The following is a 27,969-nucleotide window of genomic DNA, read 5'->3' as shown; positions in this document are numbered from 1 at the left end:
CCCGCTTCACTCCGCACGCGAGCCTTGTGCTTTACGCTGGGCAGAGGGGGGAGGGGCGATAGTTACACTCGCAGTAGCTCAGGAACATAGCGGAAGAGAGAGAGAAAGAGAGCCAGGGACAACAACGTCACATTAAAAAGGTATAGTAATCATCCACAACTATTTTCAGTTGCAGGTGATAAAGGATTCAGAAAGTTTATTCATGCAGGTCCATATGACAGAGAATGTGCATCTTCTTTTTGTTTTCATATTTTAATTTATATTTATTTGTGTTGTGGTTTGCAGTGTTTTGTGTTGTTTCACTTTAAATTTGTTTAAAATGAAAAAGCTGAAAATTTAAATAGTTAAAAGTTGAAATGTGAATAGTTTGTTTTTGTATTATATGATTTATTTATTACATTTTATGTGGAGTGAATAAATAAAAGTATATTTGCGGTGGCACCTAGAGACAAAGCATGTACAAACTTCAAAACAGTTACGAACTCTGAAGCACGTACAAACTCCGAAGCACGTAAAAACACGTACAAAAGACAACAGAAGTGCTCCAGGATGCTGGGCGCAGTGTTGAGCTTTTGTTACTTAGTGGCTACACAAGCCGGCAAGTACCAACGACCGGATTTGGTGTGTGGTAGTAACAAATAAATGAACATTTGTTTTTAAATTATTTGAATATATATGAGTGCTTGTGTATAAATACAGCTTGTGTATAAATACACAAACAATACACATATGCTTTCAATTGTGTAATTTAAATGATCTAGGTAGCTCTGTTTTGGACGTTCAGTTAACGCTAGAAATGTGTTTTGGAGTTTGTACGCGTTTTGTCTCTAGGGGCCACCGCATATATTTATATATAAACATATATAAATAAAAACACTTTTTTTTACATTAGTAATTCATTTTGTGCATTATTTTATATTATTGTTAATAATAAATTAATTAAAGCAACAAAACAACCTGAAGAGTCGGCTCGGATCCGAAAGAGTCGAATCTTTTTAGTGAGTCGAGCCGAAAGATTCGGTTCTCTAAAAAGATCCGGAAATCCCATCACTAGTCTGGAGTGGGTCCGACTGGGGAGCGCTCTGTATCTATGCTCCACACGTGGGCGCACATGTGAGATGGCCATGTGCCCCGAACGCAAACAAACCTCTTCAGCCAATCATAAGACTCCCAGCTCGCCCTCCTCCTTTCCGAGCTGCTGCTGCCTGCAGTATTGCAGCGGAGTTCGGAGTAGTCGGAACATGCTGCCGGGGCCGTGTGGAGCTACCGAAGTGTCCCGGAAAAGAGGTGCTGAGCCGGGCCTGCTGCCGAGGCACGTCTCGGAGAGGAAGCGGGCCTGCTGGGGAATTCTTACCAGCCAAGGTGGGCGCATTGATGTGTTTTGGGTGGAAGCACATTGGTGGCGGGGGGATTTCTGTAAATAGTCCCTATCAGAGTGTCAGTGTAAATAACACACTTTCTACAAGTGTGTGGCTGTCAGGTGGAATTTGAGCGTGTTTGGAACAGCCCTGCTCCAGGGCCAAGCGGGGCCTCCAGCAGTTTGACTGGAGCTGAGCAGACGTATGGAAACACTGCCGGCCGGGTGCTTTTATACTAAGGTGGTACATTTAAACGGGGTTTGCACTGAAGAGCTGCTGCTCTGTGAAGCAGCTGGATTGAAGATCCTTAAGCTAAATCAGCAGCACTACTTGTGAAAATACCCACGCAAAACTCCCGATTAATGGCACAGCATCAGTATACCTGTCCAAAATAACTGTGTTTGAACTTTATCACGTGAAACTGCAGTAAGGCCTACATTTAAATGAGAAGAACACAATAATCTCTTTATTACACAAGCACAGAGCACTCGCTTCTGTGTTTACAACAGGCACTTTGTGTCGTGAAGTACAGATCTTACCACATTATACAGAAAACCCAACAATGTGCCCATCGCCTGTGTTCTCCACGCACCTGGTAAGAGAATGGAGGAAGAACTCCCCTTTAACAGGAAGAGACCTCCAACAGAACCAGGCTCAGGGAGGGCCATTTATCCTCGGGCGTTGGAGGTTTAGGGAGAAAAGAATGTCATGAAGGCAGCTCAAGGGTCTTTTCCCTTAGGTTTCTTTGAAATCTGATTTTTTTTAATCATCAGTGGACATGTCATCCCTGCTGGCTGTTAGAAACAATGGAGGTTCACAGACCTCAGCATACACCTCCATTTTCAGCTGTACAGTACATATACTGCACATGCTATGTTTGAATAATGTCGGTAAACAAAGTTAAGTAAAAATTCTGTGTTAGCGGAATTCATCATGCATTCAGTTATTGATACAGAAATGCATACATGTGCTTTAATGCTGGGTCATAATTAGCCAAACACAGAAAGCTGCTCAGTGTATTTGTGAGCTGTTTGTTACATGTTCAGTCAGTAAAGAGTGAGGACTTTGGAGCGTGTGTGGACTGCAAGTGTCTTTCCCCCCCCCCTGTTCGTGTGTGGATTCCTGGAACCCGTCTTTTCCCCACTGTGTAAATAGATCACCTGGTGCTTCTGTAAATAAAAAACCTTTATTGTTCCCTACTCAGAGCCTGCGCGTGAGTCCGTTCAGTCCCGTTGTGACATTTTCAAAAGATGTGTGAATGAAATGTTCCTACATAAGGTGGAGGGTGAGGGAAAGTGGGCTGTTTCAAGTAAAACATTTTAGGGACTTGTGATTGTATCCTGTTATGTTCTGAAAGATTCCTGCAGCGCTTCATTGTAAGAGTGAGGAAGACTCCCAGTGCAGCAGCACGCGTCTGTTTTCAGGAGTTTCTGAGGCTGGAGGTGGTTAATGCTGTGAACACGTCACACACGTGCAGTTTGAAGGTTCAGGTTTCAACCTTTGGTTAATGAATGCTTCTAAATTGGTTTTGGTTAGTTAGTGTTAATGTGGGCCATGCAGGGTTAGGGTTATTACAGTTAACTACAACTAAAAGACTTTTTAGTTCATAACATGAAACTAAACATTTTCAAACAATAACGACTAAACTGAACACGGAAGCTCATTCTGGAAAATGACTCAAACTAAACCGAATCAAAAGCAAAAAGTCCAGATGAAATAAAACAAATTAGAAAATAGAAAACTATGATAACATTAACCTAAAGTCAGCCCTGTGAACATGTTTTTGATACAGAATGATTTAATGACACATCTGTAAAACCTGCAGAAAGCTTATTTAAATGTAGCCCAGTTAAACCCCACGGCAGCTGTGTCGTACCATCCACAGGACGCCAGCAGCAGCTCACTGGAGCAAGGCTGCGTTCCTACTTAACTGTGTACTGTCACCTGGATGATGACCAAACGTTTCTCCCACTGAAACATCCAGATGAACAGAACCAACCTTTTGGGATTTCCTTACCTGGATGACTGAGCATTAACTGTGCACTCTTAACAGAAACATTACACATTTCTTTGCGGCTGAAGGCAGATTCATTGAATTAGTGACTCACTGACAGAGTGGGCTCAGCTTTTTGATCAGAGAGGTTCGTTGTTATGATCTGGAGACACTGCTCAGTGCTCTGCCACAGGAGGAGCCTGTCAGTGATCCAGCTCATTATAGTCTCATCTGATCATTCTCAGTGTTTTGTTGGTGTTTCGATGGCGAGGTGATTCTTAGTCTGATGTGTCCCGCATACAGGAAGGACAAACAGGAGGAGTGGAGGGATTCTGCTTAAGTCAAAATGTCCTATATCTACCAGTGGCTGGATGTGCCGTGGGGAGACGGAGATATGGGTATGTTGGACGTGAGACTGTGTGTGGGTCTGTGGTGTGTGCTGCAGTGACAGCTGAGGACGTGCTGACGAGCTCCAAATGCAGGTGCTGACGCCCTGCTACAAAACAAGTAAAAATCACGTTTCTCATTAAGTGCAATTCTTTGTGATTCGTCCTGTTTTCTACCTTAATTGCAGATTAAGCAGCAATTTCAGGAGCAGGGCCACGCCTCCAAACACGCTCCTTCCGGTTCTCATCTATATAGGTTCCCCCAGTTCTGCAAGCTGTTCATTCTCGTTTACGTGCCCCACCCGCCCTCCCTGCTTTAGCTTCTTCTCTTCTATTAAGTACATGGGGATCTGTCAGGCCCGGGAGCTGTCGCCGATCCCCTTCGACGCCTTCCCCAAACCACAGCTCAACTCATGTCCAAGCTTCACCTTTACCTACTAAAATGCTGTCAAACATAAAATGAGGACGTGCGCCCAGCGAGTGAAATGTTCTATAAGAGCGAAATAAGCCACGATTAGTCGACTATCAAAATCGCCAACGACAAATTTAATAGTCAACACTTCGTTTAAAGCCTTGTATCTTACAAGGCTTTAAACGAAGTGTTGACTACTAAATTTGTCCTGAAAGACGCAGGAATAAGTAGCAGGATTTAAGAGTGGAATAATGGACTGAAACAGAAGATGGCAGCACTGCATGCACAAGGATGCCAGCTGCCGTTAAACCCCGAAGAAGAAGAAGCAACTCCGGTATCGTCGATATGTCCAAATTCAGGCCGCATCCTTTGGAGGCCGCATTTGAAGGCCGATTACGTTACAGCGATGTGACAAAGGCTTCCCAAATGCAGCCGACAAATGCGTCCTACTTTTCCCCAGATTTAGCACGGCTCAGCCAATTCCAGTTTCCAACAATGGCGGCAGCTACTGAGTTTTAATATTACTCTTCTTAATCATTCTGGGTCGCAAAACAAACTTCTAACATATTTTCAGGCAAGAATGTAGCTGTAAACTTCAAATATCTGCTCGGTTTATCAAGACACCACATATTTGCAAAAGCGCTCTGACGTTTTCGGAGACGTCTGTTACCCACCAGCTCGATAGCGAGCCGGGGGGTTCAATGGTCACTCGAGCCGACGAGAATTGCAGACTCCCGGCAAATCGTTTTCAAACCCACCGTGGACTTTCGCTATTTGGGTTAAACATGATATATAAGTCACTTAGATAACTTAAAACTGTTATTGTTTGGCTTTTTTTTGTGTTTTATTTGTCCCTGAGTAAATCGGTTTGGCTGAGATTAAAGTTAGTTTTGACACAGCTGAATAAACGTCAAACAGACAGCTGACAGAAGTCTGAGATGGTCGAGAGTTTACTCCAGTGTCCTGTTATATTTTAGATAGCAAGGAGCAGACGGCTGAGTTTGTTAAAAGTTTAATAAACTATCATCTTGTCTTTATTTTTAGTTAGCACATACCTTAAACACCTCAAGCTGTAAGCTAATGATAGTTAAATAAGTGCGCAGTTTTACGTCCAATGGATGATGATCTGATTAGTTGACTAATGGCAAAAATAATCTGTGACTAGTCGACTATCAGAATAATAGTTTGTGGCAGCCCTGCCACAAGAAGATCCTTACGCTATATCTTACTGCGGAGCCCTTCAGCTCCACAGTAAGATACAGTGGAGCATGGAGCCACATGCCTCCAGTGTGTGGGATTCAAAGCGTTCCTGTTGTGGTTTAGAGAGCGTGTCAGGCCGCACGTGTGATGTGTGTCCATGGGTCGCAGAGAAGGGAGATGCTCTACTGCTTAGTGTTCAGCAACACAACGGCAGGGTGTCATCATAGAAGTCCTCACATGGACAAACATGTTACTGTTTCATCGTGAAATTCCTGATCTTCAAACTAAGCCTGAGACAGAGTTTGAAAGCACATCAGTCATTAATGAGCTCAGGCTGGTGCTTTGTATTCCACTTTCTACTACATGTCTGCATTTTTTCTGTGTGTTTTCAGGGTCCTGGGCAGATCGTTCTCCTCTCCATGAAGCAGCTTCTCAGGGTCGGCTGCTTGCCCTGCGCACTCTGCTGGCCCAGGTAACTGGACATCGATGTGAGGCTCCGGTAATCGCTTATCAGTTTGAATAAAGCCGACACACGTCCCGTTATTTACATCTGTTTTTCAGGGCTATCACGCCAACATTGTCACCATCGATCATGTGACTCCTCTTCACGAAGCCTGTCTATCAGGACACGTCGCCTGTGTCAGAGCTTTACTAAATGCTGGAGCTAATGTGAGTATCAGCACCATCTGTACATCTGCATGGACGCACCGTGTGTTTGTGTCCAGCATCTGTTTGTGTGTGTCCAGGTGAACGCTGCTACCATTGATGGTGTCACTCCTCTGTACAACTGCTGTACGTCGGGGAGCGTCGGCTGTGTGGAACTGCTCCTGCAGAGCGGCGCACACACGCGTGCGCATCACACACACTTTCCCTCAGCTTTGCACGAAGCCTGCAAGAGAGGTAAATATAGCCAGCGCACTGTTTGACTATGGGTAACACGTGTTAACTGCAACTATGTGTGTACACGTGCAGGTAACAGCCACTGTGTGGAGGCCCTGCTGTCTCATGGAGCAGATCCAGATTATGAAGTTTCCCACCTGGGCTCTCCTCTGTATGTGAGCTGTCTGCACCGACACACAGCCTGCTCAAAGGTCCTGCTGCACAGAGGTGTGAGTCTCATTCACTACAAAGCTGAGTAGCTTCACCTGATGCGGCTCATGTCTGCAGGGCTGTGACTGATGTTTCAAGCTTTGGAGTCCTCTGAACAATCACCTGACAGCTCTGACGCTCGTGCTAAAATGAAAGCTCCCGTAACCGTGGAAATACATCTGAAGGTGGAAAAAGTGAAAATATGAAGTCACTAACGTCTCATAACCAGCAGCTGGGGTCATAACTCCTTTAAGAGACTATATTACCAGTTCTTCAACAGCTGGTTGCCCACAGAAGCCAAGATAAACGTAAAAATCTTGGTTCTCACGTTTAAGTGCATCCATAACCTTGGCCCTCCTCATCTCTGTGATCTGCTTCATATCTCCACTGTTTCCCGCTCTCTCAGATCTGCCACTCATCTTGTTGTTCCTTGTGCTCGTCTCCTCACTGTGGGGAGCAGAGCTGTTGTCATCCGTTCTCGTAAAGCATAACCAAACTTGAGCGTTTGAGCCGCTTACGTGCCGTGTTTCCTGCCGGGTAAATGACGCTCCACAACGTGGTGACGTCATTCGGGGCGACTGGAATCGATAAGGGAATCGTTTGCAAAAATGGCAAACAACTCCAAGGAACTGAAACTGTGGGAACCGGTTCTCAACAAGAACCGGGTTTGATACCCATCCCTACTCATAGGAAATATAGATTCCCGTATTTAAGTCACAGCTCAAAGCCTGTTTAAACTGGCTTACTCACTTTAATACAGATCTTACTTGTTGTCAAATCTTGTTTGTTGTTTTTCTATTTAAATGTATTTGAATCAATTTTTTATTGATATGTTTTTTCTTTTTGTAAGGCGCCCTCAAATAAAACGTATTATTATTATGATTAACCCCGAGGACAGACTATGGGGAGATGCACTGCAAAGAGGAGAGTGTTAGGTCAGGGTTAGAGACCAGAGTCACGGTCATGTCAGTGTTAACACACGGGCGTGTTAGATAAGATAAGATAAGGTATGGAAAGATAAGGAAAAATAAACCTTTGTTAGTCCCACACCTGGGAAATTTGTTTAACAGGCCACGTCCTAAAAAAATAATAGAGGACAGTCCGCATGGTGGTGAGCACTGCGCTCTCACAGCAGGAAGGATCTGGGTTTGGTTGTTCTGGTCGGCTGGTCTTTGTGTGTGGAGAGTCTCCACACCCACAGTCCAAATACATGTATGAAGGGTTTCTTTGATTAATCCGGATTGGCCTTGTGTGTGAGTAAAAGCTCTGGAAAGTGCTTCAGGCTGCAGGAAAAAGTGTTGTAGGATGATGTGTGAACAAATGTGCTTGTGGTCTGGAGCAGCTGGAGTGGTCTGTCAGACAAGAGCAGGTAAATGTCTCTGTGTCGACCGTCCATGGTCACGTTTCATGGCTCTGTGGGTGTGTCTGATCTAGGAGCAGATGTAAGTGTGGGCAGAGGCTGCGACAGCCCTCTGCATGCGGCTGTCAGACAGGACAGCGCAGATCAGGTGTCACTGCTGCTCGACTACGGGGCGAATACTAACTTCCGAGACGGCAACAATCAGCGGCCGGTGGAGCTGGCGCCCCCTGGTGGGAAAACACACCAGCTGCTGCTGGCCTTTGAAGGTACTGGTCATGTGCTGCTGTGGTGACTCTGTTATTGTGTAGAACCAGATGAAACGAAGTCGGTCTGAGTCACAGCAGCTCTGTCTCTGTCTCCTTCTAGCTTCTCCAAGGAGTCTCTGCCAGTTGTGTCGTCTTCAGATCAGAAATCTGATTGGGCGATCCAGACTGAACTTGCTCCCTGTGCTTCCTCTGCCCGGCCTGCTCACTCACTACCTGGACTACAGAAGCAACGAGCAGTGACGCCACCGTGCACGCTGATATCACCGCTCTGTGGTTACACCGAGTCCGCCGACATTTCACACGAGAACACGCAGACCTGCTGCATGCTGTACTCGCTCTGTTGCACAGCAGATTACTTTCATCGCCATAACTGACGACCTGTTTCTTTCACTAGAACTTTAGTTACAATGGGGACAATTTGTCTTTGTGTCCTAAACAGAATTTGATTGTTTTTATTCCTTTTGTTTAGCCTAATGACTCCTCATGAACTTTAGGTGCTGAAACGACTGCTGTTTGCTCTGCTGGTCTTATCAGGTCTCAGTCTGTAGGTCTCGCCTTAGCTTGGCGATGGACAGTCTTCACCGTGATTGAGCTGAGCGCCTGTTTCAGCCATCATTGTAGTTTCATTGTTCAACTTCACCTGCTTCCAAGGGTCACGGAGAAGACAAAGATCTGATGACGTGAAGGCTCCAGGGTGACCGACATCAGGCTCATCCTGGTGACTGGATGAATATATTTCATGGAAATGTCCTGGACCCCAGTGTGATGGTACCCGTCCTCCATCATTGCTGTTACCGTCTGAGTTCAGTCCAACACTGATCAGAACAACACTGGATAACCCTTCATGACTTACTTTGCGATTTCACTTGTATTTATTCATTTCACTTCAGCTTCGTGTGTATTTTTTAATCTTTCTGAGCTGCTCGTTTTGTGATGTCATATTTATTTTATTGAGTGAGGCTGTTTTCATGTTGTGACTGCTGTAATGTGATCATTTCCCAACGTTTGGGATGAATAAAGTGTGTCATATCTAATCCTCTTCAATTTCTTATTTCCTTGGTAAAGTTATTTATTTGAAGGTCGGGTGTGGAAATACCTCAGCGAGGTGTGTGGTTGTACAAAACATGCAGGCGTTTAATTGGTTGAGTGCCTTTCAGTGTGTTGGCATGTCCACGTCTTTATGTGGCTTAAATCAGGCCAGACACATCTGAGGTGTTGTACAGTTACCTGTACACACCTGTGATTCAGCTCTCTGCATCCTCTTGGTACCAGGTGAGACCGAATCATTGCTTCTAATGATTTGGACTTATTATCACCCCGTACCTTTATTCTGAATGCTTTCATATTAACTCCGTGTGAATGCTACCAATGCCTACTGTTCCCTTGGATGCACTTTTTACAATTGTATATGACGTGGACAATGAGCCACATCCCTCCTAATGACGAACAAACCAGACAGGACCGACCTCTTGTTTGTCTCCACACCCAGTAATACCTGCTTTTAAGCCCGTGCGTGAGCCTGTCAGCAGTGGAGACCACAGCCTACCAGCATTGTCGTCCGTGCAGCAGCACAGCCCCACAGGTGGTGGTACTGCGTCTACATCTACACGGCGCCTCAGAGAGCCGGACACGACCGAGAAACAACCGAAGAAGAAGAAACTGTTCCTAGCATGGAGAGGCACGGCGTGTCGGTGTAGTGGAGGCGGAGGTCGCTGCGTCAGCAGGAGCCTGTTCAACATTCAGCACAAGCTAGCGACCTGTTAGCTGCTTAGCTCCCGTGCTAACTTGAAGCTAACGCAGCGTAGCGGCTGCTGCTAACATGAGGCTCAAAGTGGGATTCATTCTGCGGAGCCTGCTGGTCATCGGCACGTTTCTGGGCCTGTTGGTGCTCTGGTCCACCCTGACCCCCAAAGCCAACAGAGACAGCCCGTTTGAGAAAAGGGTGAGTACACAACAGGCTCTGAGCCACATCAGTGTTAGCGTGTGAGCAGTTATGACACGCTGTTGCACTGTGTGTGTGTTGGGCAGTCAGCGGACGCTGTGGTCTGGACTCTAGCTGTACAGTCGCTGCTGCTGACAGCACCGTGGCTCCCAGCATTCATATCCGCATATGTCACCATGTTGGAGTCAAAGGCGGAAGTGGGTTGTAAAAGTTGTTCCGGTATTGCGGTTTTTCTGCAAGGTATTCAAATGATTGCATGTAGACATAAGACCAGTGTGCCACTGAGCCACACGGTCATGGCCGGCGGGAGGTTGTTGGTTCAATTCCAGCCGGAAACGCAGATCCTTTTTGGGTTATGTAAGAAAGGGCACCCGTGTGGAGATTGCGTGGACCCGGTCCCGGGGACGTGTTCTGGCGCTTTGATGGAGGCTTCAGCAGCTCCCGGTGCCTCAGTCACACCTCAGAGGCAGATCTGTGTGCACGCCGCAGCCCACAGTGGGACACCTTTACGTGTCGTGTCCCGTGTCTGCAGCTGTTTAATGGTGTAGGCTCTGCACAGTCACGCTGGTGTTGTCAGAGGACAAGTGTCCAGTACGTCCTCTTTATTTGTGCCAGAACAGGTGTCCTGAAGCCCTGACCAGTCTTACAGCGCTGTCAAACACAGGAGACAGACAGGCTGCACCATCTGTTGTCATGTCTTCAGGACATTGTCTGCCTCTTTGGCTGGAGGCAGGTGTAGGTAGAGGGGACTGGTGCAGGGTTTCACACTGTTATTGGATCTGGTGTAAGGCGGCTGCCACAGAAATGGTGTCACCTCTACAGGGCTGGGCTATATGGACAAAAGACGTATCCCAGTTGTTTTTGCCACATGAGTGTATATTGATACACATGATGACAGTTGCTGTGGTGGTGGATGGATGGGGGGTTGGACCATTTCCAGGAATTTTCCCCACAAATGCTCAAAGTACTAAAAAGGAGTTATTTTTGATACTTTGCTGATAATTCATCCATACTTACAGTTACTGTAGGGTGTTGTTGAATGCTGGCCTAGTGGAGTATTAGTGTATTAGCAATTTTAGGGCAGTAAATGAATCCTGCCACGGCTGACCGACACCAGCCTGGTGCAGAGAGGCTGTGTGGGTGCTGTGCCTCTCTCTGAGCATGGATTCAACTCTGCTCATTTCTTGTTGGTGTCAACATCACACCGAGTCTCTTGAACAGTGTGATGTTAGACAGCTAACGGGCAGCACCCATCACAGACTCCCTGCTATGGTCTTCGGTATGCTGCGCTGAGGCTGTGCTGTGAGCTTCAGGCAGGACTGCTGCCTCTCTGCCAGCTTGTGTCACAGTTTGCTAGTGAAGGATCAACGGAGCGATCACAGCTGTTTGCAGCTACTGGTGATATTTAATTTTTAACACGGGCTGCTTATGAAACCCACCTGTAGTCATGTACCTGCTGTGGTGTGTCGTCTCCGTCTGGGCCTGCCACCAACCTTCAACACTGGGTAATGCGCCACCTGGTGGTTTGTACTGAGGGTGAGAGAACCTCTGTCTCCATGAACCGTGACCCCTCAGAGCGGTTCACCTTCATGGCCAACTCTAGCAGGGTTTCATCTGATTTAGCTTGCTGAAGGCAGCAGTCACAGGCAGCGTGCAAAACTGTTTATGTGGGCTATAACCATAAGGTCTTATTATTACTAAATAAACAGTGCATAGACGAACAATGAGCTCCTGTGCTCCTTCAGATATCAGTGGGGCTCCTTCAGTGTCGGGAGTGAGTGTGGGACAGTCTGAGGTTTGATTTGTGTGTCCTGGCAGCAGTGAGGCAGATACATGATTTAGTACACACATGCACAAAGAGTGTGCCTGCACCCACTAAGTGTTGGCTAAACACAAAAACATTATTTTTCTAATAGAAATAAGGTAAACTGGCTAACGCTGAGGAAGTCCAGCAGCTTCCTTCACTAGGAGTTTAGTTTCCACCGGTGTGTCTTCTTCTGAAACACACCTCGCCGTCTGCTTGGCTGTTTAACATCAGCTCGGAAGGGCTGAACCTGGACCAGACCAGATCATCAAACAAGGGGGAGGCGGGGTTTATTCTGCGTTGTCAATTTAGACAGACGCTGCAAAAATCCATCGCTGACTTCTGTGAATGAGGGAAGACTGAAGCAAGCTGACCAACACATGCTCTTACACATTTATGACCAACTTGTTTATTTCTTTGTTGGCGTGCTGAGGTTTGAGAGCTGCTCACACTCAGTCGGTTTTACACGTGCGGAGCTGCAGATCTGGCTGAGCGAGTCCATGAAGAAGTAGGAACAGGCTCTCATCATCTTAGGTTAACGTGCTACACGAGCAGCTTTGTTCCCTGCTGAAGCAGGTGGGTCACCGAGCCTGCGAGCAGCTGTATGTAATCCAGTCACCCAGGTCGGCCCGGGGATGCTGGAGCCTGACCCTGCTGTCACACAGTCAACGCACACACCTCATTGTTTGTATAGATGTCTGTGTTTGTGTTTCTTTTCTTTGGATTTGGTTTCAGGGACTGTACACAAAAGGAAAAGCTACAGTTTAAATCACACACACACACACTAACACACACAGACACACACACACACTAACACACACACACACACACTAACACACACACACACACACACACACTAACACACACACACACACACTAACACACACACACTAACACACACACTAACACACACAGACACACTAACACACACACACACAGACACACTAACACACACACACACTAACACAGACACACACACACACACACACTAACACACACACACACTAACACACACACACACTAACACAGACACACACACACACACACACTAACACACACACACACTAACACACACACACACTAACACAGACACACACTAACACAGACACACACACACACTAACACACACACACTAACACACACACACACTAACACAGACACACACACACTAACACACACACACACTAACACACACACACACACACTAACACACACTAACACACACAGACACACTAACACACACACAAACACTAACACACACTAACACACACTAACACACACAGACACACTAACACACACACAAACACTAACACACACTGACACACACACACACACACACACACTAACACACACACACACACACTAACACACACACACACACACACACTAACACACACACACACACACTGACACACACACACACACACACACACTAACACACACACACACACACTAACACACACACACACACACACACACACTCACACTCACACACTCACACACACACACACTAACAGACACACAGACACACACACTAACACACACACACACACACACACACACACTAACACACACACACACACACACTAACACACACACACACACACACTAACACACACTAACACACACACACACACACACACACACACACACAGACACACACACACACACACAGACACACACACTAACAGACACACACACACACACTAACAGACACACACTACCAGATATCAGAATATTAAACATATAAATACAATCCCATAAAGCACAAAACAAAATGATTAATGATTAATGCCGACAATCCATTAGTTCACATCATGACAGAAGAGCTGAAGTCTCCGCACACTTGGAAGCACAGCCCCCCCTTGTGGTGGACCTGGTAACTGCAGTGGAGCAACTTTATTTAGGATCTTGTGCACTAACCATATGTTTGAATCACGTTTGATTATCAGAATTTAACATCTAGAACAGGACAGTAATGATATTGATGTGCTTTTCTCTGCAGAAGCTTTCGAGTTTGTTTGTTTGTGGTGTGTTTGGTTTTGATTCGCTCGTGTTTGTGACCAGCGTGGCGCGCAGACAGACTCGCTGTGTCTTGGCTGCATTAACTCTGTGAATGTTTAAAATGAGCTGCATTGTATTTCAGTGTAGGACACACGTGTTTAATATCCATGTCTGTTGTGTTTCATCATGCAGGATGACAGCTTGTTGCCCAAAGGTGACCTTGCAGAGCAGTTTAAGCCTGTGATGCCCTGGCCTCATGTGGAGGGGGTGGAGGTCGACCTCGACTCCATCAGACTGAAACACGGTGAGGACTGGCTTGTTTTTTCCTGACTGTGGCCAAAGCGGGTGACTATCAAAGTGACAGCCCACGGTATTACTGTATTTAAATCACCAATACTGGTGTATACCTCCTGTATTAGACATGAGTCAATCAGAGAGGCTAGGAGGATTTGTACATGTGCAGAGGAGGGAGGGTGGATGTTCTGGACACAGGGTGATGAAGACGGAGCAGGAGGGCAAGAGGAAGACCTCAGAGGAAGTTCATGGATGTAGTGAAGGAGGAGATGCAGGGGGATGCTGGGATAGGGAGATAGTCTGCTGTGGAGCAGCTGACAGAAGATGATCCTCATTAGTGATTGTTTGTTGGTCTGTAATCACTGCTAATTAACATCAGCCCTGACAGTGGTTTTGGTGTTTTCTCCTGCCAAAGACTTAAAGTCTAACTTTCTTAGCACTTGTATGCTGTGGTCCTGTGTCATCTCTTGGTTTGTGTTCAGGAGGGGCCGACCTTCCCAAGGATTCAAAGGAGCAATCCAACCAGAAGCAGGTGATTCAACAGCAGTATGTGACATTCGGACCTCACACACACGCCTACACTAGCCCCGTCCTGAAGAAAGGTATCCTGGGAAATTTTGAGCCTAAGGAGCCTGAACCTCCAGGGGTCCCCGGTGGACCCGGAGAGGGCGCTAAGCCGTTTGTCCTGGGTCCAGAGTACAAAGACTCGGTTCAGGCCTCCATCAAAGAGTTTGGCTTCAACATGGTTGCCAGTGACATGATTTCACTGGACAGAACAATCAATGACATACGCCACGAAGAGTAAGTACTGCTTCCACTGAATGCATGTCTGCCATCTTTTGTCCTGCAGTCACATCAACCTGATTAATGTTACAGGAGATAAACTTCAATAGCCACAGGAAACGGGCAGTAAGCCTAACACCGATCGTCCTCCTGTAACCTATACTGAATCATGCCGCGTGTGCAGACACGTGTTCACAATGTGTTTCTCGTAAACAGAAAAGCGACACATCATTAAGTACGCCGTATCCTGTGTTCTGAGTGCAGAAATGGGCGTGATGACCAAATCACTGTGGCCGATTTCTAACACGACACCTTTGGCAGAGTGTAGCGTGACACAGGTGCTGCCTCACAGCCTTTTCAATTGGCGCTGCTGACTTTATCGCTCAGTTGAAGTGAGAACATAAATGCTTCCACTCAGATCCTCGTACAGGCTGCAAACTAATTCGGTGAATGATGTTCTTGTGTTTGTTTCTGCATGTACGAGTCGGTGTGAACTAGGGCTGCTCGATTGTGGCAAAAATGATAATCATGATTGTTTTCACTGAAATTGAGATCTCGATTATTTGACGATATTTATTTAACAATAACAATGTGTTGAGACCGCTGCTCTTAATTGTTGTGACACGTGTTCGAAACGCAGAGAGGTGCGCTCGATTTGCCACACGGAGCAGCGCGAGAGTAAAGCACGAGGGAGGGGCTAATAATCGGCTCGGTCATTTTTAATGATCGTTGAAAGCCCAGATCGTAATCGAGATTAAAATTCGATTAATTGAGCAGCCCTAGTGTGAAAGGAACATTAACACAAGACTCAGGCTATGGGTCCTGCTGCCGTGGACTGAAATGCACCGTTAGCCTCATTCTCACACACATTGTGCACATGCTTTCTCTGTGCCTTCGAACTTTAACCTGGCGCTCACACACTCGCGCTCTGATGGATGCAGAGCTGAAGCGTCGGACTGTTAGACGGCGCCTGTGTCACAGTGTCGATGCACAGTTTCAACAAGTTTTACCGTGTAGGAGTTGCGTTGGTGCAGCGAGGCTGTACTACGCTGTGCAGCAACTAGGTTTCTCATGGCACACCGTGTCCTCTGTGCAGGTGTAAGTACTGGCACTACGACGACAGACTGCTCACATCCAGCGTGGTGATAGTCTTCCATAACGAAGGCTGGTCAACGCTGATGAGGACTGTCCACAGTGTCATCAAGAGGACTCCTCGCAGGTACCTGGCTGAGATTGTCCTGATAGATGACTTCAGTAACAAAGGTGGGTCTGTTTAAAAACATCATTTTAGATGCGTGTTGGTTCCACTGTGAACAGCCTCCTTTTTCCATCATGCTGTTAATGATCACCTGCAAAGGCCGTCCTGTTGGTTCACGTGGTGCTGTCTGCTGCAGTCTGTGGTCAGAGGCAAGGTGTCACATGGTGTTACCATCATGTCTGTGCACGCTCCTCAGACGTCCACGTGGGCGGCTGTAATCCCCCAGTGGAGCCAGAACACAGCACAGAGAAGACAGAGGCTAACAACCTGACTGTAGAGAAACAAAGCACGGACACATGTCAGTGTATTCGCTACAGCACGCTGCACTCAGCTGTGGAGCATCAGAGAGGGACATGAAAGTGAGAGGAGGACCAGACAAGCTGCACAGCTGACTCATGCTAGCTAAGTTAGCTAATGCTGTCTGACTAGGCTGGAGTGCTAAACTCTAACTTAGTGGAATGTAAGGAAACCTACCTATGATAGAAACGTCTGTGTGATCAGCTGCTAACAGCCATGAACATATCAATCAGCTGGTGCTGTGTGCAGCACGCATGTGGGAACACATCACTGATAGGTGTGTAGCTTAAACCCATTCGCTGGAACGTCCAAGACAATTCAACTACACAGCAAAAGCAACACACAAGTAGGCAAAGTTCTTCGTGTTACTCATGCATGAGGGAGAGAACCACGACAAGCGCCGTTCCTTCGCTTGACCTCAGTCGCTCTCGTCCGCTCCCCCGTAACACTGCTCTTTTATCGAGGTCACATGAATATACATAGGTTCATTAACATACGACGTGTTCATACACACAAAGAGTTGTGTGTGTGTGTGTGTGTGCGTGTGTGTGTGTGGTCAGAGTGTGACCCCATAAAGACTTCCCTAAACCTGCTGGTCTGGAAGTCCAGCGGTCCATCTAAACTAAAGGCACTCAGACTAAAACTGACACAGCTACGTTTATCCTGCCATGAAACAATAAAACGAGGTAGACCTCTCCCCAGCTGCCAGGGTGTGGATGCCAGAGGACTCTGCAGTGCACACGATGCCTTTGCAGACTCCTAAGAATCTACCAACATGACATTGATTATACAACTCTAAGCATATATGAGTAGATATTTCTAAGCATAAATGACAATCAACAATACAAATCTAACAATCACCAGCTCGTGTCTTTACTCCAGCATTCGTCTGTCAGCAAACCAAAACTGTTTTCTCAAATGCTCATTGGTCCAAACGCGTGTACTAATGCTGGCTAACCAATGCACTTGCAGTCCATCTGAAGGAGCGCCTGGAGGAGTACATCAAGCAGTGGAACGGCCTCGTCAAACTCTTCAGGAATGAGAAGAGGGAAGGATTAATACAGGCCAGGAGCATTGGAGCCAAGAAGGCCACCAAAGGACAGGTACCATGTGACGCCACTGTTGCTTTTCCTCTCTAATGCTGACGATGTCTCTTAGACTTTTAATTAGCGAACTGATCAGAATTTAAAATAAACACAGTGACGTACTGTGTGTAGTGTGTAAGAGTACTCTGTGTTAAATGTACAACATCGCCTCTGAAGAGATCCCAACGTGCGGCCGCTGCAGACAGGAAACCGTTCCAGCTCAGTTCTTACGTTCTGGCACTGCTGCAGTTTTCCGCAGAGATTTTGGTTCCATGTGATGTAACTGTTTTGTTTTGTATGTACACTTTATTACTGCAGAAACAATTTCATATAGTAAGAAAGTAAACTGGGCTCCCATCTTTAAATAAGTGTCAATAACTGATTTGTAAAAGTGCCGAATGGCACCAGCAGTCCTGTCAGTGATCCTCTGCATCACCGACAGTCCGACAAGCCGAATAAAAGAACTCAGACAACTGATGGGAGATCAGCTGACAGGCGGGAGAAAAGCATGTAGAGAGGACACGAACACAGTGCAGAGGAGCGTCCACAAACAGCTGCAGAGGGCCAGTCGTTCTGGCTCTAACAGGGATGAAACCACACACGACTAATCTATCAGCAGAGTGAGAACTTTTAGTTTCTCATTTTCAAACTGCAGAGAACAGGAGGCAGGCCTCGTCTTTGTAACGTGAAGTTTAAACATGCTGGAGAAAAAACACTTTGAGGTTTGTCACAGTGTGACTGGAGGTCACAGCCAGCAAGAGTGGACACCGTGTTTGTGACAATTTTACCAACAGACACGGCGCTTCATCTGTCCTTAAACATGCCTGCAGTTAAACCCTCGTTTGTGTCATGTGACGCCAGATTTGCAGATGCAAACCTGCTCTGAAGGCGTTGTGTGTTTTTGCTGCTGACATCAAGCCACAATGAACTGGTCCTTATGTTTCTGAGCAAGAGAAGGAAGAATTCTCACGAGTCGGCAGATTTCGTGACCCAGGAGTCGGAGCTGCTGTCATATTTCAGGATGTCAGTGGACGCGTGGAGCAACATTTAGACAGAGGCTCAGCTTTGCAGCATCACATTTCAAAGGGTTTCCTTTTTAAAGGTGCTGGTCTACCTGGATGCTCACTGTGAGGTCGGGATCAACTGGTACGCTCCACTGATCGCTCCCATTTCAAAGGACAGGTAGTGCGCGCGCACACACACACACACACACAGTGTAGCCTCATGTTATCACAGCTGTCGTGGTTGTGAAGCTGTGCTGTCTGTTAACCTGCAGCTTGTTGTTTTTCAGCACTGCTGTGACAGTTTCAGTTTTTCTGTTTGCACGTCCTGTTCAATGACGTGAACTCAGACATACAGACGTTATTATTACGACATTATTTGTAATGTTGCTCCCGTGTGATCGATGTGAAATCAAATCACGACGTGCAGACTTTCAGCTGTAATTCGAGGGCTTTGAGTCAACCTGCTGAATAATTTAGTCGGCTGTCTTTATTGACCCCCAAAGGGAAATTGCACAAATTGTGTTTGTGTGAGTTTGTTATCGCAGCAGCAGATTCGCACAAAGACGCAAAACAGACGCATTTTAGAGGCTCAAAAGTCACGGACTGAACTATCATAAAGTCAAATTTAAGATTTTATTTTTAAATTAAGAAAAAGATATGAAATGTGATGACCTGCAGCTCTGTAGTGTGTCTTGGACAGATGAGCGAACCGGCCTCGCTAACCGCGAAGCCGTCTGAGTCGGTGTCCTGTTGCTTTTTCAGTTCTGCGATATCATCTACACATAATATAATCTGGATATGAGATGGCTCTGATTGAAAACCAACACATCACCAGAATAATATGGATCCAACTGTTGAATGTTAAAAATGGCTCAACAATGTGGCACAGATGGTTTTAATCTTATGGCTGATCAGTGGCTGAGTGCCTGGAGCTGTATTGATGGATGGAGCCTCGGTGAGTTAGGGCCTCCCCTCCACCAGTCCTTTGACATTTTATGCTTTTTAATCAGTTTTCTGTATCAGAAAGGTCTGACGGCGCTCCGAGGACGCGTCGTCGTCCCACCGTGGCTGCTCAGTCTGCGCGCCTCTAGATCGTCTGCTGTGCTGCATCACTTCTACGCTCTGAGCCACACACTCCTTTACTCTGGTTTTACAGCGCTGTTGTTGAAAAGCGGCACATCCAAAGGCTTGTGTGTGTTTATGTGTATGTAGGACAGTATGCACAGTGCCGCTGATAGACTATATAGATGGGAATGAGTACAGTATGGAGCCCCAGCAAGGCGGAGACGAGGACGGCCTGGCTAGAGGAGCGTGGGACTGGAGCCTGCTCTGGAAGAGAGTGCCGCTTAGCCAGAGAGAGAAGGCCAAGAGAGCGCACACCACCCAGCCTTACCGGTACACACAACACACCAGCTTGTTAAACTGACCTCTGTTCTGTTTGTGTCTCCACCCCCACCCCGCGTGGCACCTTTCCCTGTGTCTGTCTGTGTGTTTTTCCTGGCACTGCTGTCATCCCCTTCATGTACACCCCTCCTCTCCACGTATGCTGCATGCGTGGCCCTCTGTGTCAGAACGGTGTGTACGGTGCCTCTGGTCGACTCCGTCCACGGCGAGACGTTCACCTTTGAGCCCCAGGGTGGAGGAGACAGCAACGGTTTTGCTAGAGGCGCCTGGGATTGGAGCATGCTGTGGAAGAGAATCCCTCTGGGAGCCAGGGAGCATAAGCTGAGAAAAACTCAGACTGAGCCTTATAGGTACACACAGTCATTCCTAACTCGTGTGGACGTGTCCCGGTCATTTCTCACAGGGCTCACAGTAGGAGTAGAGCAGCCTCACCTTAACAGAAAATGCTAATCTTAAGGTCATGTCAGCCGTGCCTGTGTAGAGGTAACGTCATGAGTGTGAGTCATTGTTTAGGTGTCTGCTTTTGGGGAATCGCTGCACACATCTATCTTCCACCCACTGGAGGGGAGGAGCTTGTTGTTGACTCTTCTTTGTTCAGTGTAGCACAGCTTCCTCTCAGGTGTCTCTTACCCTGAGTCTGTCTGAAAGGCCTCCTTCTTTCCTTTAAGTGGTCTTGGCGGCTGCGTTGCCTAAGGTGGGTTGAGTCCCGAGCTGAAGGCCGTGGGACTTTGGGATATTTGTGGGGTCTGTGGGTGAGCTTCTGGTGTGAACTGGGCTCGGACTGGGGCACCATCACTCCTTTCTGTCTTCACATTTTCATTCGTCCTCCTGCTGTCTTTCACTCATGTCTCTGTCAGTGTCACTTGTTCATTATCACGTCAGCAGAGGGACTGACCGCGTAGAGTCACATGATTACAAAGAGATGGAAGCTTGTTTCGGGCTGAGGACTGTTTCTTTATACCTGCAGGTCTCCAGCCATGGCAGGAGGTCTCTTTGCTATAGAAAGAGACTTTTTCTTTGAGCTGGGACTGTACGACCCTGGACTGCAGATATGGGGAGGGGAGAATTTTGAAATATCTTACAAGGTAGACTTTGAATTGTCCAGTTTATGTTCATCCCTGCACATTGTAAAGACATCATGGTTACTGTGACTCTGTATGCTGGTCCAGATCTGGCAGTGTGGTGGCCAGCTGCTCTTTGTGCCCTGTTCTCGCGTCGGCCACATCTACAGACTTCAGGGATGGCAAGGCAACCCTCCGCCAGCACATGTTGGATCCTCGCCTACTCTCAAGGTGAAAGCAGACAAACGTGTGAATGGATGGAAACTTGTATAGTGCACATCTTCTGTTTCAAGTTTCCACAGAGTCCTGCATTTCCAAGTTTCTGTCTACACAAAGGAGGTGTTGCTGCCATCTGGCCCTCCACCTGCATGCATGGAGCCAGGTCCAATAGCAGATGCATGCTTTTGCCCTTCTGCCCACAGTCACCGCTACACCTATGCAATCACTCTGTCATGAAAGGGATGGTACTTCATCTACATGTGTTGTATTTGTGTTTGCAGAACTATGTTCGTGTGGTGGAGGTTTGGTGGGACGACTATAAGGACTACTTCTACGCCAGCCGCCCTGAAACTCTGACTCTGGCCTACGGAGACATCAGTGACCTTAAACGATTCAGGTGCACAAAAACCACTCTTCTACCTTTTTACTGAGTGAACGCCCACTCAGAACATAGTGTAGCACTGACTGACTTTCCCCAGGATGTATTCCTTCAGCTGTGCAGTGTGATTGTATGATTTGCAGTCGACGAGTTGGTCTTCATTTAGGGAAAACTGTTTAATGTGGGTACGATCATATAAAGGTTTGTTGTGCTTTTGACACAAATTCACTCCATCGCTGTGGAAACGTTAAACACTGACCTCCAACTGTGCTCAGAAAGATGTGGCTACGCATGCACCCTCTATCATGCTGTAGCGTAAATGTTTTAAAGTGGTGTGTTACAGGTGTGCAGTAAATAACATGCAGGACTATGTGACCTGAGGATGAAGCGTTTTTCTGTCTGAATTCATCTTTAGCTGCTAAGCACACAGCTGATCTCATGTTTGCTTGTTGCAGGGAGGAGCATCGATGCAAAAGTTTCAAGTGGTTCATGGAGGAAATAGCATACGACATTCCACAGCACTACCCACTTCCTCCTAAAAATGTAGAGTGGGGGGAGGTAGGCGTGCTCACACACACACTCTCGTTTTGATATCATAGTGAGGACATAATGCTTTCCCTAGCCGCACACCCTAACCATTAAAGATGAATGCATAACCCTGTCTGTGGCCCTAAAACCACATTTTGAGTTTCAAAACTGTCTTCCCACTCGTGTGGACGGGCGTTTAGTCCCCATAAGGCAGGCTTGGCCAACTCCAGGCCGAGGGGGCCGGTGTCCTGCTGGTTTTAGATCTCACCCTCAGTCAACATGCCTGAATCACAGGATTAGTCCATTACCAGCCTCTGGAGAACTTCAGGACACGTTGAGGACGTCATTTAGCCTTTAAATCAGCTGTGTTGGATTAAGGACACATCTAAAACCTGCAGGACACCGGCCTGAGGCCTGGAGTTTGGACACCACTGCCATAAGGGCTGTTGGTCCCCACAAGCCTGCCAGTATTTGGTCCTCACAAAGATGCATAAACATGTTTCACACACAGCATGCTTCACTGTCCCTGTGATTGCAGATCCGGGGCTTCGACACCAGTTACTGCATCGACAGCATGGGACACACTAACGGAGGGAATGTAGAGCTGGGCCCGTGCCACAGGATGGGTGGAAACCAGGTAATTAAACACTGTCACACGTGACGTGGCTCTTTGTTTTCCTCTGGTGTGACGACATGAGCCAGTGTTACTGTGATCAGTGGGTTAAAGGGACAGCTGGCTGCTTCTGTAGATGAAAGCTTGGGCTCCTTATCGCTCCATGAGTGTGCTCTCCTGCCTCGTGTCACAGAAAGGATGGAGGCAGGCTTTACGTTAGGTGTCCAGATCCTGACTCTGGTTTTTCACCCTGAACTCTGTGTAGCTGTTCCGCATCAATGAAGCCAACCAGCTGATGCAGTATGATCAGTGCCTGACCATAGGAGGCGACAAGTCTGCTATCATCATCACACACTGTGAAACCAACCAGCACATGGAGTGGAAGTACTTCAAGGTGAGACACACACAGATCATAAGATGGATGTAGTGTTGGTCTTTAGATGTTTGCTCAGCAGCGTGTGGAGGCTGGAAGCACTGAGATCACACCAACATGTAGGAGGCAGAAAATCTCTGACACAAGCTGAATTTACTGCCTTTTTTTCTCTCCTTTCCCGTCTGTGTCTGCAGGATCTGCATCGATTCACTCATGTGCCAACAGGTAAAGGACTGCACTGGCATTTTAACTCATCTTTTCTCATCATCAAAGGCACTTTTGGCTTTATCACACATGGAGTCAGCTGCTGTTCGCATCATTTACTTCAGCCTCAGAAGTGCTTTTGGTGCCAGACAGAGACAGACACACACACACACACACACACACACACACACACACACACACACACACACACACAAAAGCCCGTTCAGCTATCTTAGTGAGGACCGTCATTGACATAATGGTTTCCCTAGCCCCTTACCCTAACCCTAATCTGGCCCTAACACTATTCTTTAACTAAGCCCCAACCCACATGATAAACCATAACCATTCTGGTCTTAAACCTAATTAATTGGACCAATAATTTGGCCCTAAACCCAATCATTGCATAACAATTAATTACAATTTCCATTTGGCTTTAATCCTAATTGGTACAGTATTACAGTTACAAACTCAATTGATTAATTACATTTAAGAATAATAAAACATAAATTAAATATACAGTTGTGGTTAAACATACTAAGTACACGGTTAAAAAAATAGTGTAGACATGATTAAAAATGATTTACATGGTTAAAAAATGACAATCTTTCTAAAAACATGTTGTTGATAGTGAGGAGTGATCAAAAAATACATTTGGAGAAATTCTACCCAAAAAACTAAGAACTTTCTAAAACGAAATTCGAACTGAAAAACAGACGTGTACAAGTGTACAAGTGGGAGGGTGTAAATAGAAGCACTCTCTGCTCACTCCTCTCCATCGGACAGAGCAGGTCGCTGAGAGCAAGCCTGGTTTCCTCTTTCCACTGTGCGTAACTAGACCTGAAGACCTTCACGGGTGGAATCGCCGCCACATAGGCACACACATTCATTTGTTATAATTTGATTTCTTTTTTCTGTAAAATACTAAAAGGTTCTTTTCAAAACCAATTCATTTTCTTTCTTTAAAAACTTTTTAAAAAGTTAAAAATTTCTTTTCATTTGGTGAAACAAAAACAACAATTAAAAAACTCATCATGGTTGGATGGACTTCTGACTGGACCCTGGTGCACCATGGCAGACGCCGTGGACAATCCAGGACCCAGACACCCTACCGAGGGATGGCCCGTGCACCGCCCGCCTCCAATTGGAGGAGGGGCCCAAACGCTCATCCTAAACCTGACCATAACCTAATTGTAACCCTGACACTAAAACCACAGCCTCAAAAAGGCCTTCAAACTTGTGAGGACCGGTGAGTGTGTCCTCACAAGTGACTGTTGGTTCTCACAAGTATAGTGAATGCAGCTTTGGGTCCTCACAAAGATAGCTAGACAGGAACACACACACCATTCATGGTTTGCCCGTGCTCTGGTCTGGTCTACATCCTGCAGTGAGTGTTGGGCAGAATGTAGACCAGACCAGCACAGAAGGTTCTGGTTTGTTTTTCATTACCCTGCAGTGTGACACCGTGCACGCTCACAGCAGTAATAATCGTGTCCACACCAATCATTGTTAAAGGGCAGCCTTCCCACAGTTGTCCCTCAGTGCATGTGGACAGCACTAGTGTGTAGACCAGGGGTGGGGACCTCCAGGCCTTGAGGGCCTGTGTGTGTCAGATCTCACCATGAATCACATGATTAGTTCATTACTAGACCTCTGGAGAACTTCAAGACATGTCTAAAACCTGCAGGACCTTGAGGCCTGGAGGTCCCCACCCTGGTGTGTGTTTTGTAGGTGGCCTGTGAGCGTCCGTCAGTAATCCCGCTGCTGTATTCTCCTTATAGGAAAATGTCTGGACCGCTCCGATCTGCTTCACAAAGTGTTCGTATCAGACTGTGACACCAGTAAAACCACTCAGAAATGGGAGATGAATAACATCGTGGCTGTGTGAAGACATCTGGGAGAGATCTGTTTAGAGGAAGAATACCTGACACCTAGGTGTTGGTGTACCTCCAACAAAATGAAGCCCAAATGGTTTAACTGTTGACATCGGCCCAAATGTGAAGGTTGCTCTGACACTCCAGAAGAGTTTGATCCAGAGCTGCTGGATGAACACGAACTGTCCCTGGTGGTTGTTTACACTGTCTCTGTCCTTTCAGGCTCTCAGGTCTTTTCTAATTTTCTCATTGCATTTGTGAAATGAATCCCATCAAGTCTTAAGATTATTAGGTCTGTTTAGTCCTCGGCCAAACTGATGAGCTGACTTACCAAAGAGTTTAGACTTCAGTCACATCATCATCATCATCATGGGTGTGGTTTTTAGTCTGCCGCTGGAAAAAGACCAGGATGAAGAAGGTCCTCAGTTTAACGGAGGAAAAGAGCGACAAGCAGCACATTTTGAAGAATATTTGGACGTGGTGACTCGCTGCTGCTGTTTGCTTTGATTTGGTTTTATTGGATCTTCACAAACAAACCCCTCGTCTGGCCTAAGTGTGATTTTGATTGCACAGGCTCAGTTTGGCTCATTGGTGATTTTATTTTCATTTACCGAAATGTTGAAAAGGCAAAAAAAAAAAAGGATTTCCTCCCATTCGCGTCCCTAAGCTGTGGCGGCGTTTCCTTCCTCTGTGCTGAGCTTTCAAACCAGCATGAACTCCTGAACTTTAGCGCTTTGCTCCTCACAGGCTTCATTTACTCTCTGACATACACTGGGATACTCCAAAGGATGTGTGGGTCGCCGTCTTACCGACAGTCTGGATGAGAAATATAGAGTTTAGTAGCTGACCAGTACTGTGACTCATTAGTAATCGGGGTGGGGTTGGAGGCAGGATTATTAACATGTAAAAAATGCACAATTATTGTGGTTAAAAAAAGAAGATGTTTTTGTTTTGTGTGCAGCAGGGAGGGGCTTTGGTGTTTGGATGTTTTGTACTGTGTAAATAATCATTTCTAAAGATGATCGTGATGGATTTTGTGGAGGGCTTGAATGATCTTGTAAATAGCTAACTTATAGCAGAGATTTCATAATGTGGGCTGAGGAAATAAATGACCTGATTTTTACAACTATAACTGTGTGACTGAAGTGGAACTACTTCATCAGCCTGTGCGAGAATCTCGCCTCACAGCAACAAAGTTGCTATGGATACGACCCCTCCCACAGGCCGAAGATGTGCAGAGTTATGGACGCGAGCGGCGAGACAGCCTGCAGTCTAAAGCAGGTCGAGCAGAAAAGGCGAGAGGTGTCAGGACGGAGGGGTGGAGCTGCAGGTGGATGTGTCCGGTGTTACAGGCTGCACAGTGGGCTTCACTTTGTTCTGTGCTCTTCTTTCTGTTTAAAGAATGAGAATCGTTTCTTTTTGTGAAAAAGTTATAAACAGAAAAAGGATTGAGAGAAAGAAACCTAAAATTCCAAACAAAATACACTAACAGACAATTGTAGATGCTCCTGTGTAAGGTCATTAAGATTAAACCGTGATGATAAACTTTGAACAATATTAAGTTGGCTGAGTTAGCTGCACAGTTTCTTCCTGATAAAAGGGAGTTTGTCCTTCCCATTGTTGGCTGCTGGGGTTTTCTCCATTTTGCCAGATTTGTCTGGTGACACCACTGAGAGAAACGATCTTTATATGAAGTATTTAAAACCTTGAGTCGCACACACAGCGCTGTATTGTGAGTCAGTCACGGTGTGTTCTGCAGTACCCCTCCATGAACATCGTGCTGATAACATTCATATACATTTACCCACAAGAATTTCTTACAGTTTGACACGTATTTACATTTTCACATAATTTACAAATAATCATCAAAATCATAAAAAGGAAATCAATTATTTTTTCAGTGTAATGTAAATTCGTGGTAGGCAATATCAGTGATGGCAATAACAGCGTTACAAGTAACGGTGTTACTTTTTTCAGTAACGAGTCCCTCCATATTTTGGCCAATCACATGCGAGGATATAGGATAATATCATTATGTGAAAAACAGAGTGAGAGACGCGACAGTCAAGTGGAGCGTGTGTCTGTCCTCTCAGTGAGAGACAGTAGACAGCTGTGCGAAAGCAAAAACACAAATATGCCTGACACCCGTAAACAAAGCAGCATCTGGCTGCAGTTTAAAGACTTTTTTGTCTTGGTCTCGGTTTAGGCGGTCTTGACTACAAGTCTAGTAACGAGTAATCTAATTACTATTCCTATCGTTACAACGCCGTTTCCGTTACTAACAAGAAACTGCGGCGCGGTCGCGTTACTATTTTACAGCAAACAGACGGTTGAAGCTGTCTGTAGTTTACAGCATCTTATATCAGCTGCACAGAAGTAGCTGTAAGTAATCTGGGCGCTGCAGCTTTAAGCAGCTGCGCTCCCGCGGACAGCGATCACTTTCTGCCCGACGATCACTTTTTGGCACAACACCTGGAGCTCAGGGGGCAAAACAATGGCATGAGTGCTGCTGTTTGACTGAGGAAGAATAAAGTAGTCGTGGTAAGCCGATCACATGACCACTTCAAGATGACAAAGCAACAAGGTGCCAGTTTTTAAATTGTGCTGATAGGCCACGTAAAACCAGAGTCATGATAAACAATATATACGTGTGTTTACTGTCTGAGGACAGCGCAGCGAGACCTCTCTGCTAATGAGCAAAAAAGAAAAATCAAACCAAAATCAGCCCGTTCATGTTGGTGCAAAAATGCACCATGTTGATATGGCAACATGACATTTGGTT

The 27,969-nt window shown here is 46.3% G+C and overlaps 2 protein-coding genes across 5 annotated transcripts; both read left to right on the top strand.

Moving 5' to 3' along the window:
* The first annotated feature begins 1,104 nt into the window (after positions 1–1,104).
* On the top strand, positions 1,105–9,103 carry LOC146571793 (ankyrin repeat and SOCS box protein 5-like). Of its 3 annotated transcripts, none has more exons than XM_085275753.1 (8): positions 1,224–1,362; positions 3,655–3,749; positions 5,742–5,821; positions 5,911–6,018; positions 6,096–6,249; positions 6,322–6,456; positions 7,873–8,064; positions 8,165–9,103. In XM_085275753.1, the coding sequence occupies exons 2-8, from the start codon at positions 3,698–3,700 to the stop codon at positions 8,302–8,304; spliced, it is 861 nt and encodes a 286-aa protein (XP_085131879.1). In that variant the 5' UTR covers positions 1,224–1,362; positions 3,655–3,697; the 3' UTR covers positions 8,305–9,103. The 3 variants fall into 3 exon arrangements, with proteins under 3 accessions (XP_085131877.1, XP_085131879.1, XP_085131880.1); XM_085275754.1 differs by lacking the exon at positions 1,224–1,362 and adding an exon at positions 1,376–2,505; XM_085275751.1 differs by lacking the exon at positions 3,655–3,749 and having other exon boundaries at positions 1,105–1,362.
* A 403-nt stretch (positions 9,104–9,506) lies between these two features.
* Positions 9,507–26,319, top strand: galnt7 (UDP-N-acetyl-alpha-D-galactosamine: polypeptide N-acetylgalactosaminyltransferase 7). Of its 2 annotated transcripts, none has more exons than XM_085275750.1 (15): positions 9,507–10,006; positions 14,007–14,118; positions 14,591–14,909; positions 15,988–16,154; positions 17,419–17,549; positions 18,634–18,713; positions 20,107–20,289; positions 20,907–21,024; positions 21,109–21,231; positions 21,501–21,616; positions 22,054–22,156; positions 22,665–22,763; positions 23,005–23,133; positions 23,307–23,337; positions 25,095–26,319. In XM_085275750.1, exons 1-15 carry the CDS (start codon positions 9,884–9,886, stop codon positions 25,199–25,201), a joined length of 1,941 nt encoding a protein of 646 aa, XP_085131876.1. In that variant the 5' UTR covers positions 9,507–9,883; the 3' UTR covers positions 25,202–26,319. The 2 variants fall into 2 exon arrangements, with proteins under 2 accessions (XP_085131876.1, XP_085131875.1); XM_085275749.1 differs by lacking the exon at positions 20,107–20,289 and adding an exon at positions 19,748–19,930 and having other exon boundaries at positions 9,508–10,006.
* Positions 26,320–27,969: the final 1,650 nt, after the last annotated feature.

Source organism: Mchenga conophoros, linkage group LG6 (genome assembly GCF_057382185.1).
Source record: "Mchenga conophoros isolate Kocher_MC1m ecotype Shallow Benthic linkage group LG6, M_conophoros_male_GT1.1, whole genome shotgun sequence".
In the NCBI taxonomy this organism is placed as follows: Eukaryota; Metazoa; Chordata; class Actinopteri; order Cichliformes; family Cichlidae; genus Mchenga; species Mchenga conophoros.
The sequence above is the reverse complement of the archived record's forward strand: the minus strand, read 5'-3'. Positions and strand labels throughout refer to the sequence as shown.

What these genes read in the sequence shown, in the direction of transcription:
- LOC146571793 (XM_085275751.1), top strand. Translation starts at nt 1,119, where the DNA reads ATGGCCATGTGCCCCGAACGCAAACAAACCTCTTCAGCCAATCATAAG. An exon ending in TACTAAATGCTGGAGCTAAT is followed by an intron (nt 6,019 to 6,095) that starts GTGAGTATCAGC and finishes GTGTGTGTCCAG; the next exon opens with GTGAACGCTGCTACCATTGA. An exon ending in AAAGGTCCTGCTGCACAGAG is followed by an intron (nt 6,457 to 7,872) that starts GTGTGAGTCTCA and finishes TGTCTGATCTAG; the next exon opens with GAGCAGATGTAAGTGTGGGC.
- galnt7 (XM_085275750.1), top strand. Translation starts at nt 9,884, where the DNA reads ATGAGGCTCAAAGTGGGATTCATTCTGCGGAGCCTGCTGGTCATCGGC. An exon ending in AGTGACCTTAAACGATTCAG is followed by an intron (nt 21,617 to 22,053) that starts GTGCACAAAAAC and finishes TGCTTGTTGCAG; the next exon opens with GGAGGAGCATCGATGCAAAA. An exon ending in TGGAGTGGAAGTACTTCAAG is followed by an intron (nt 23,134 to 23,306) that starts GTGAGACACACA and finishes CTGTGTCTGCAG; the next exon opens with GATCTGCATCGATTCACTCA.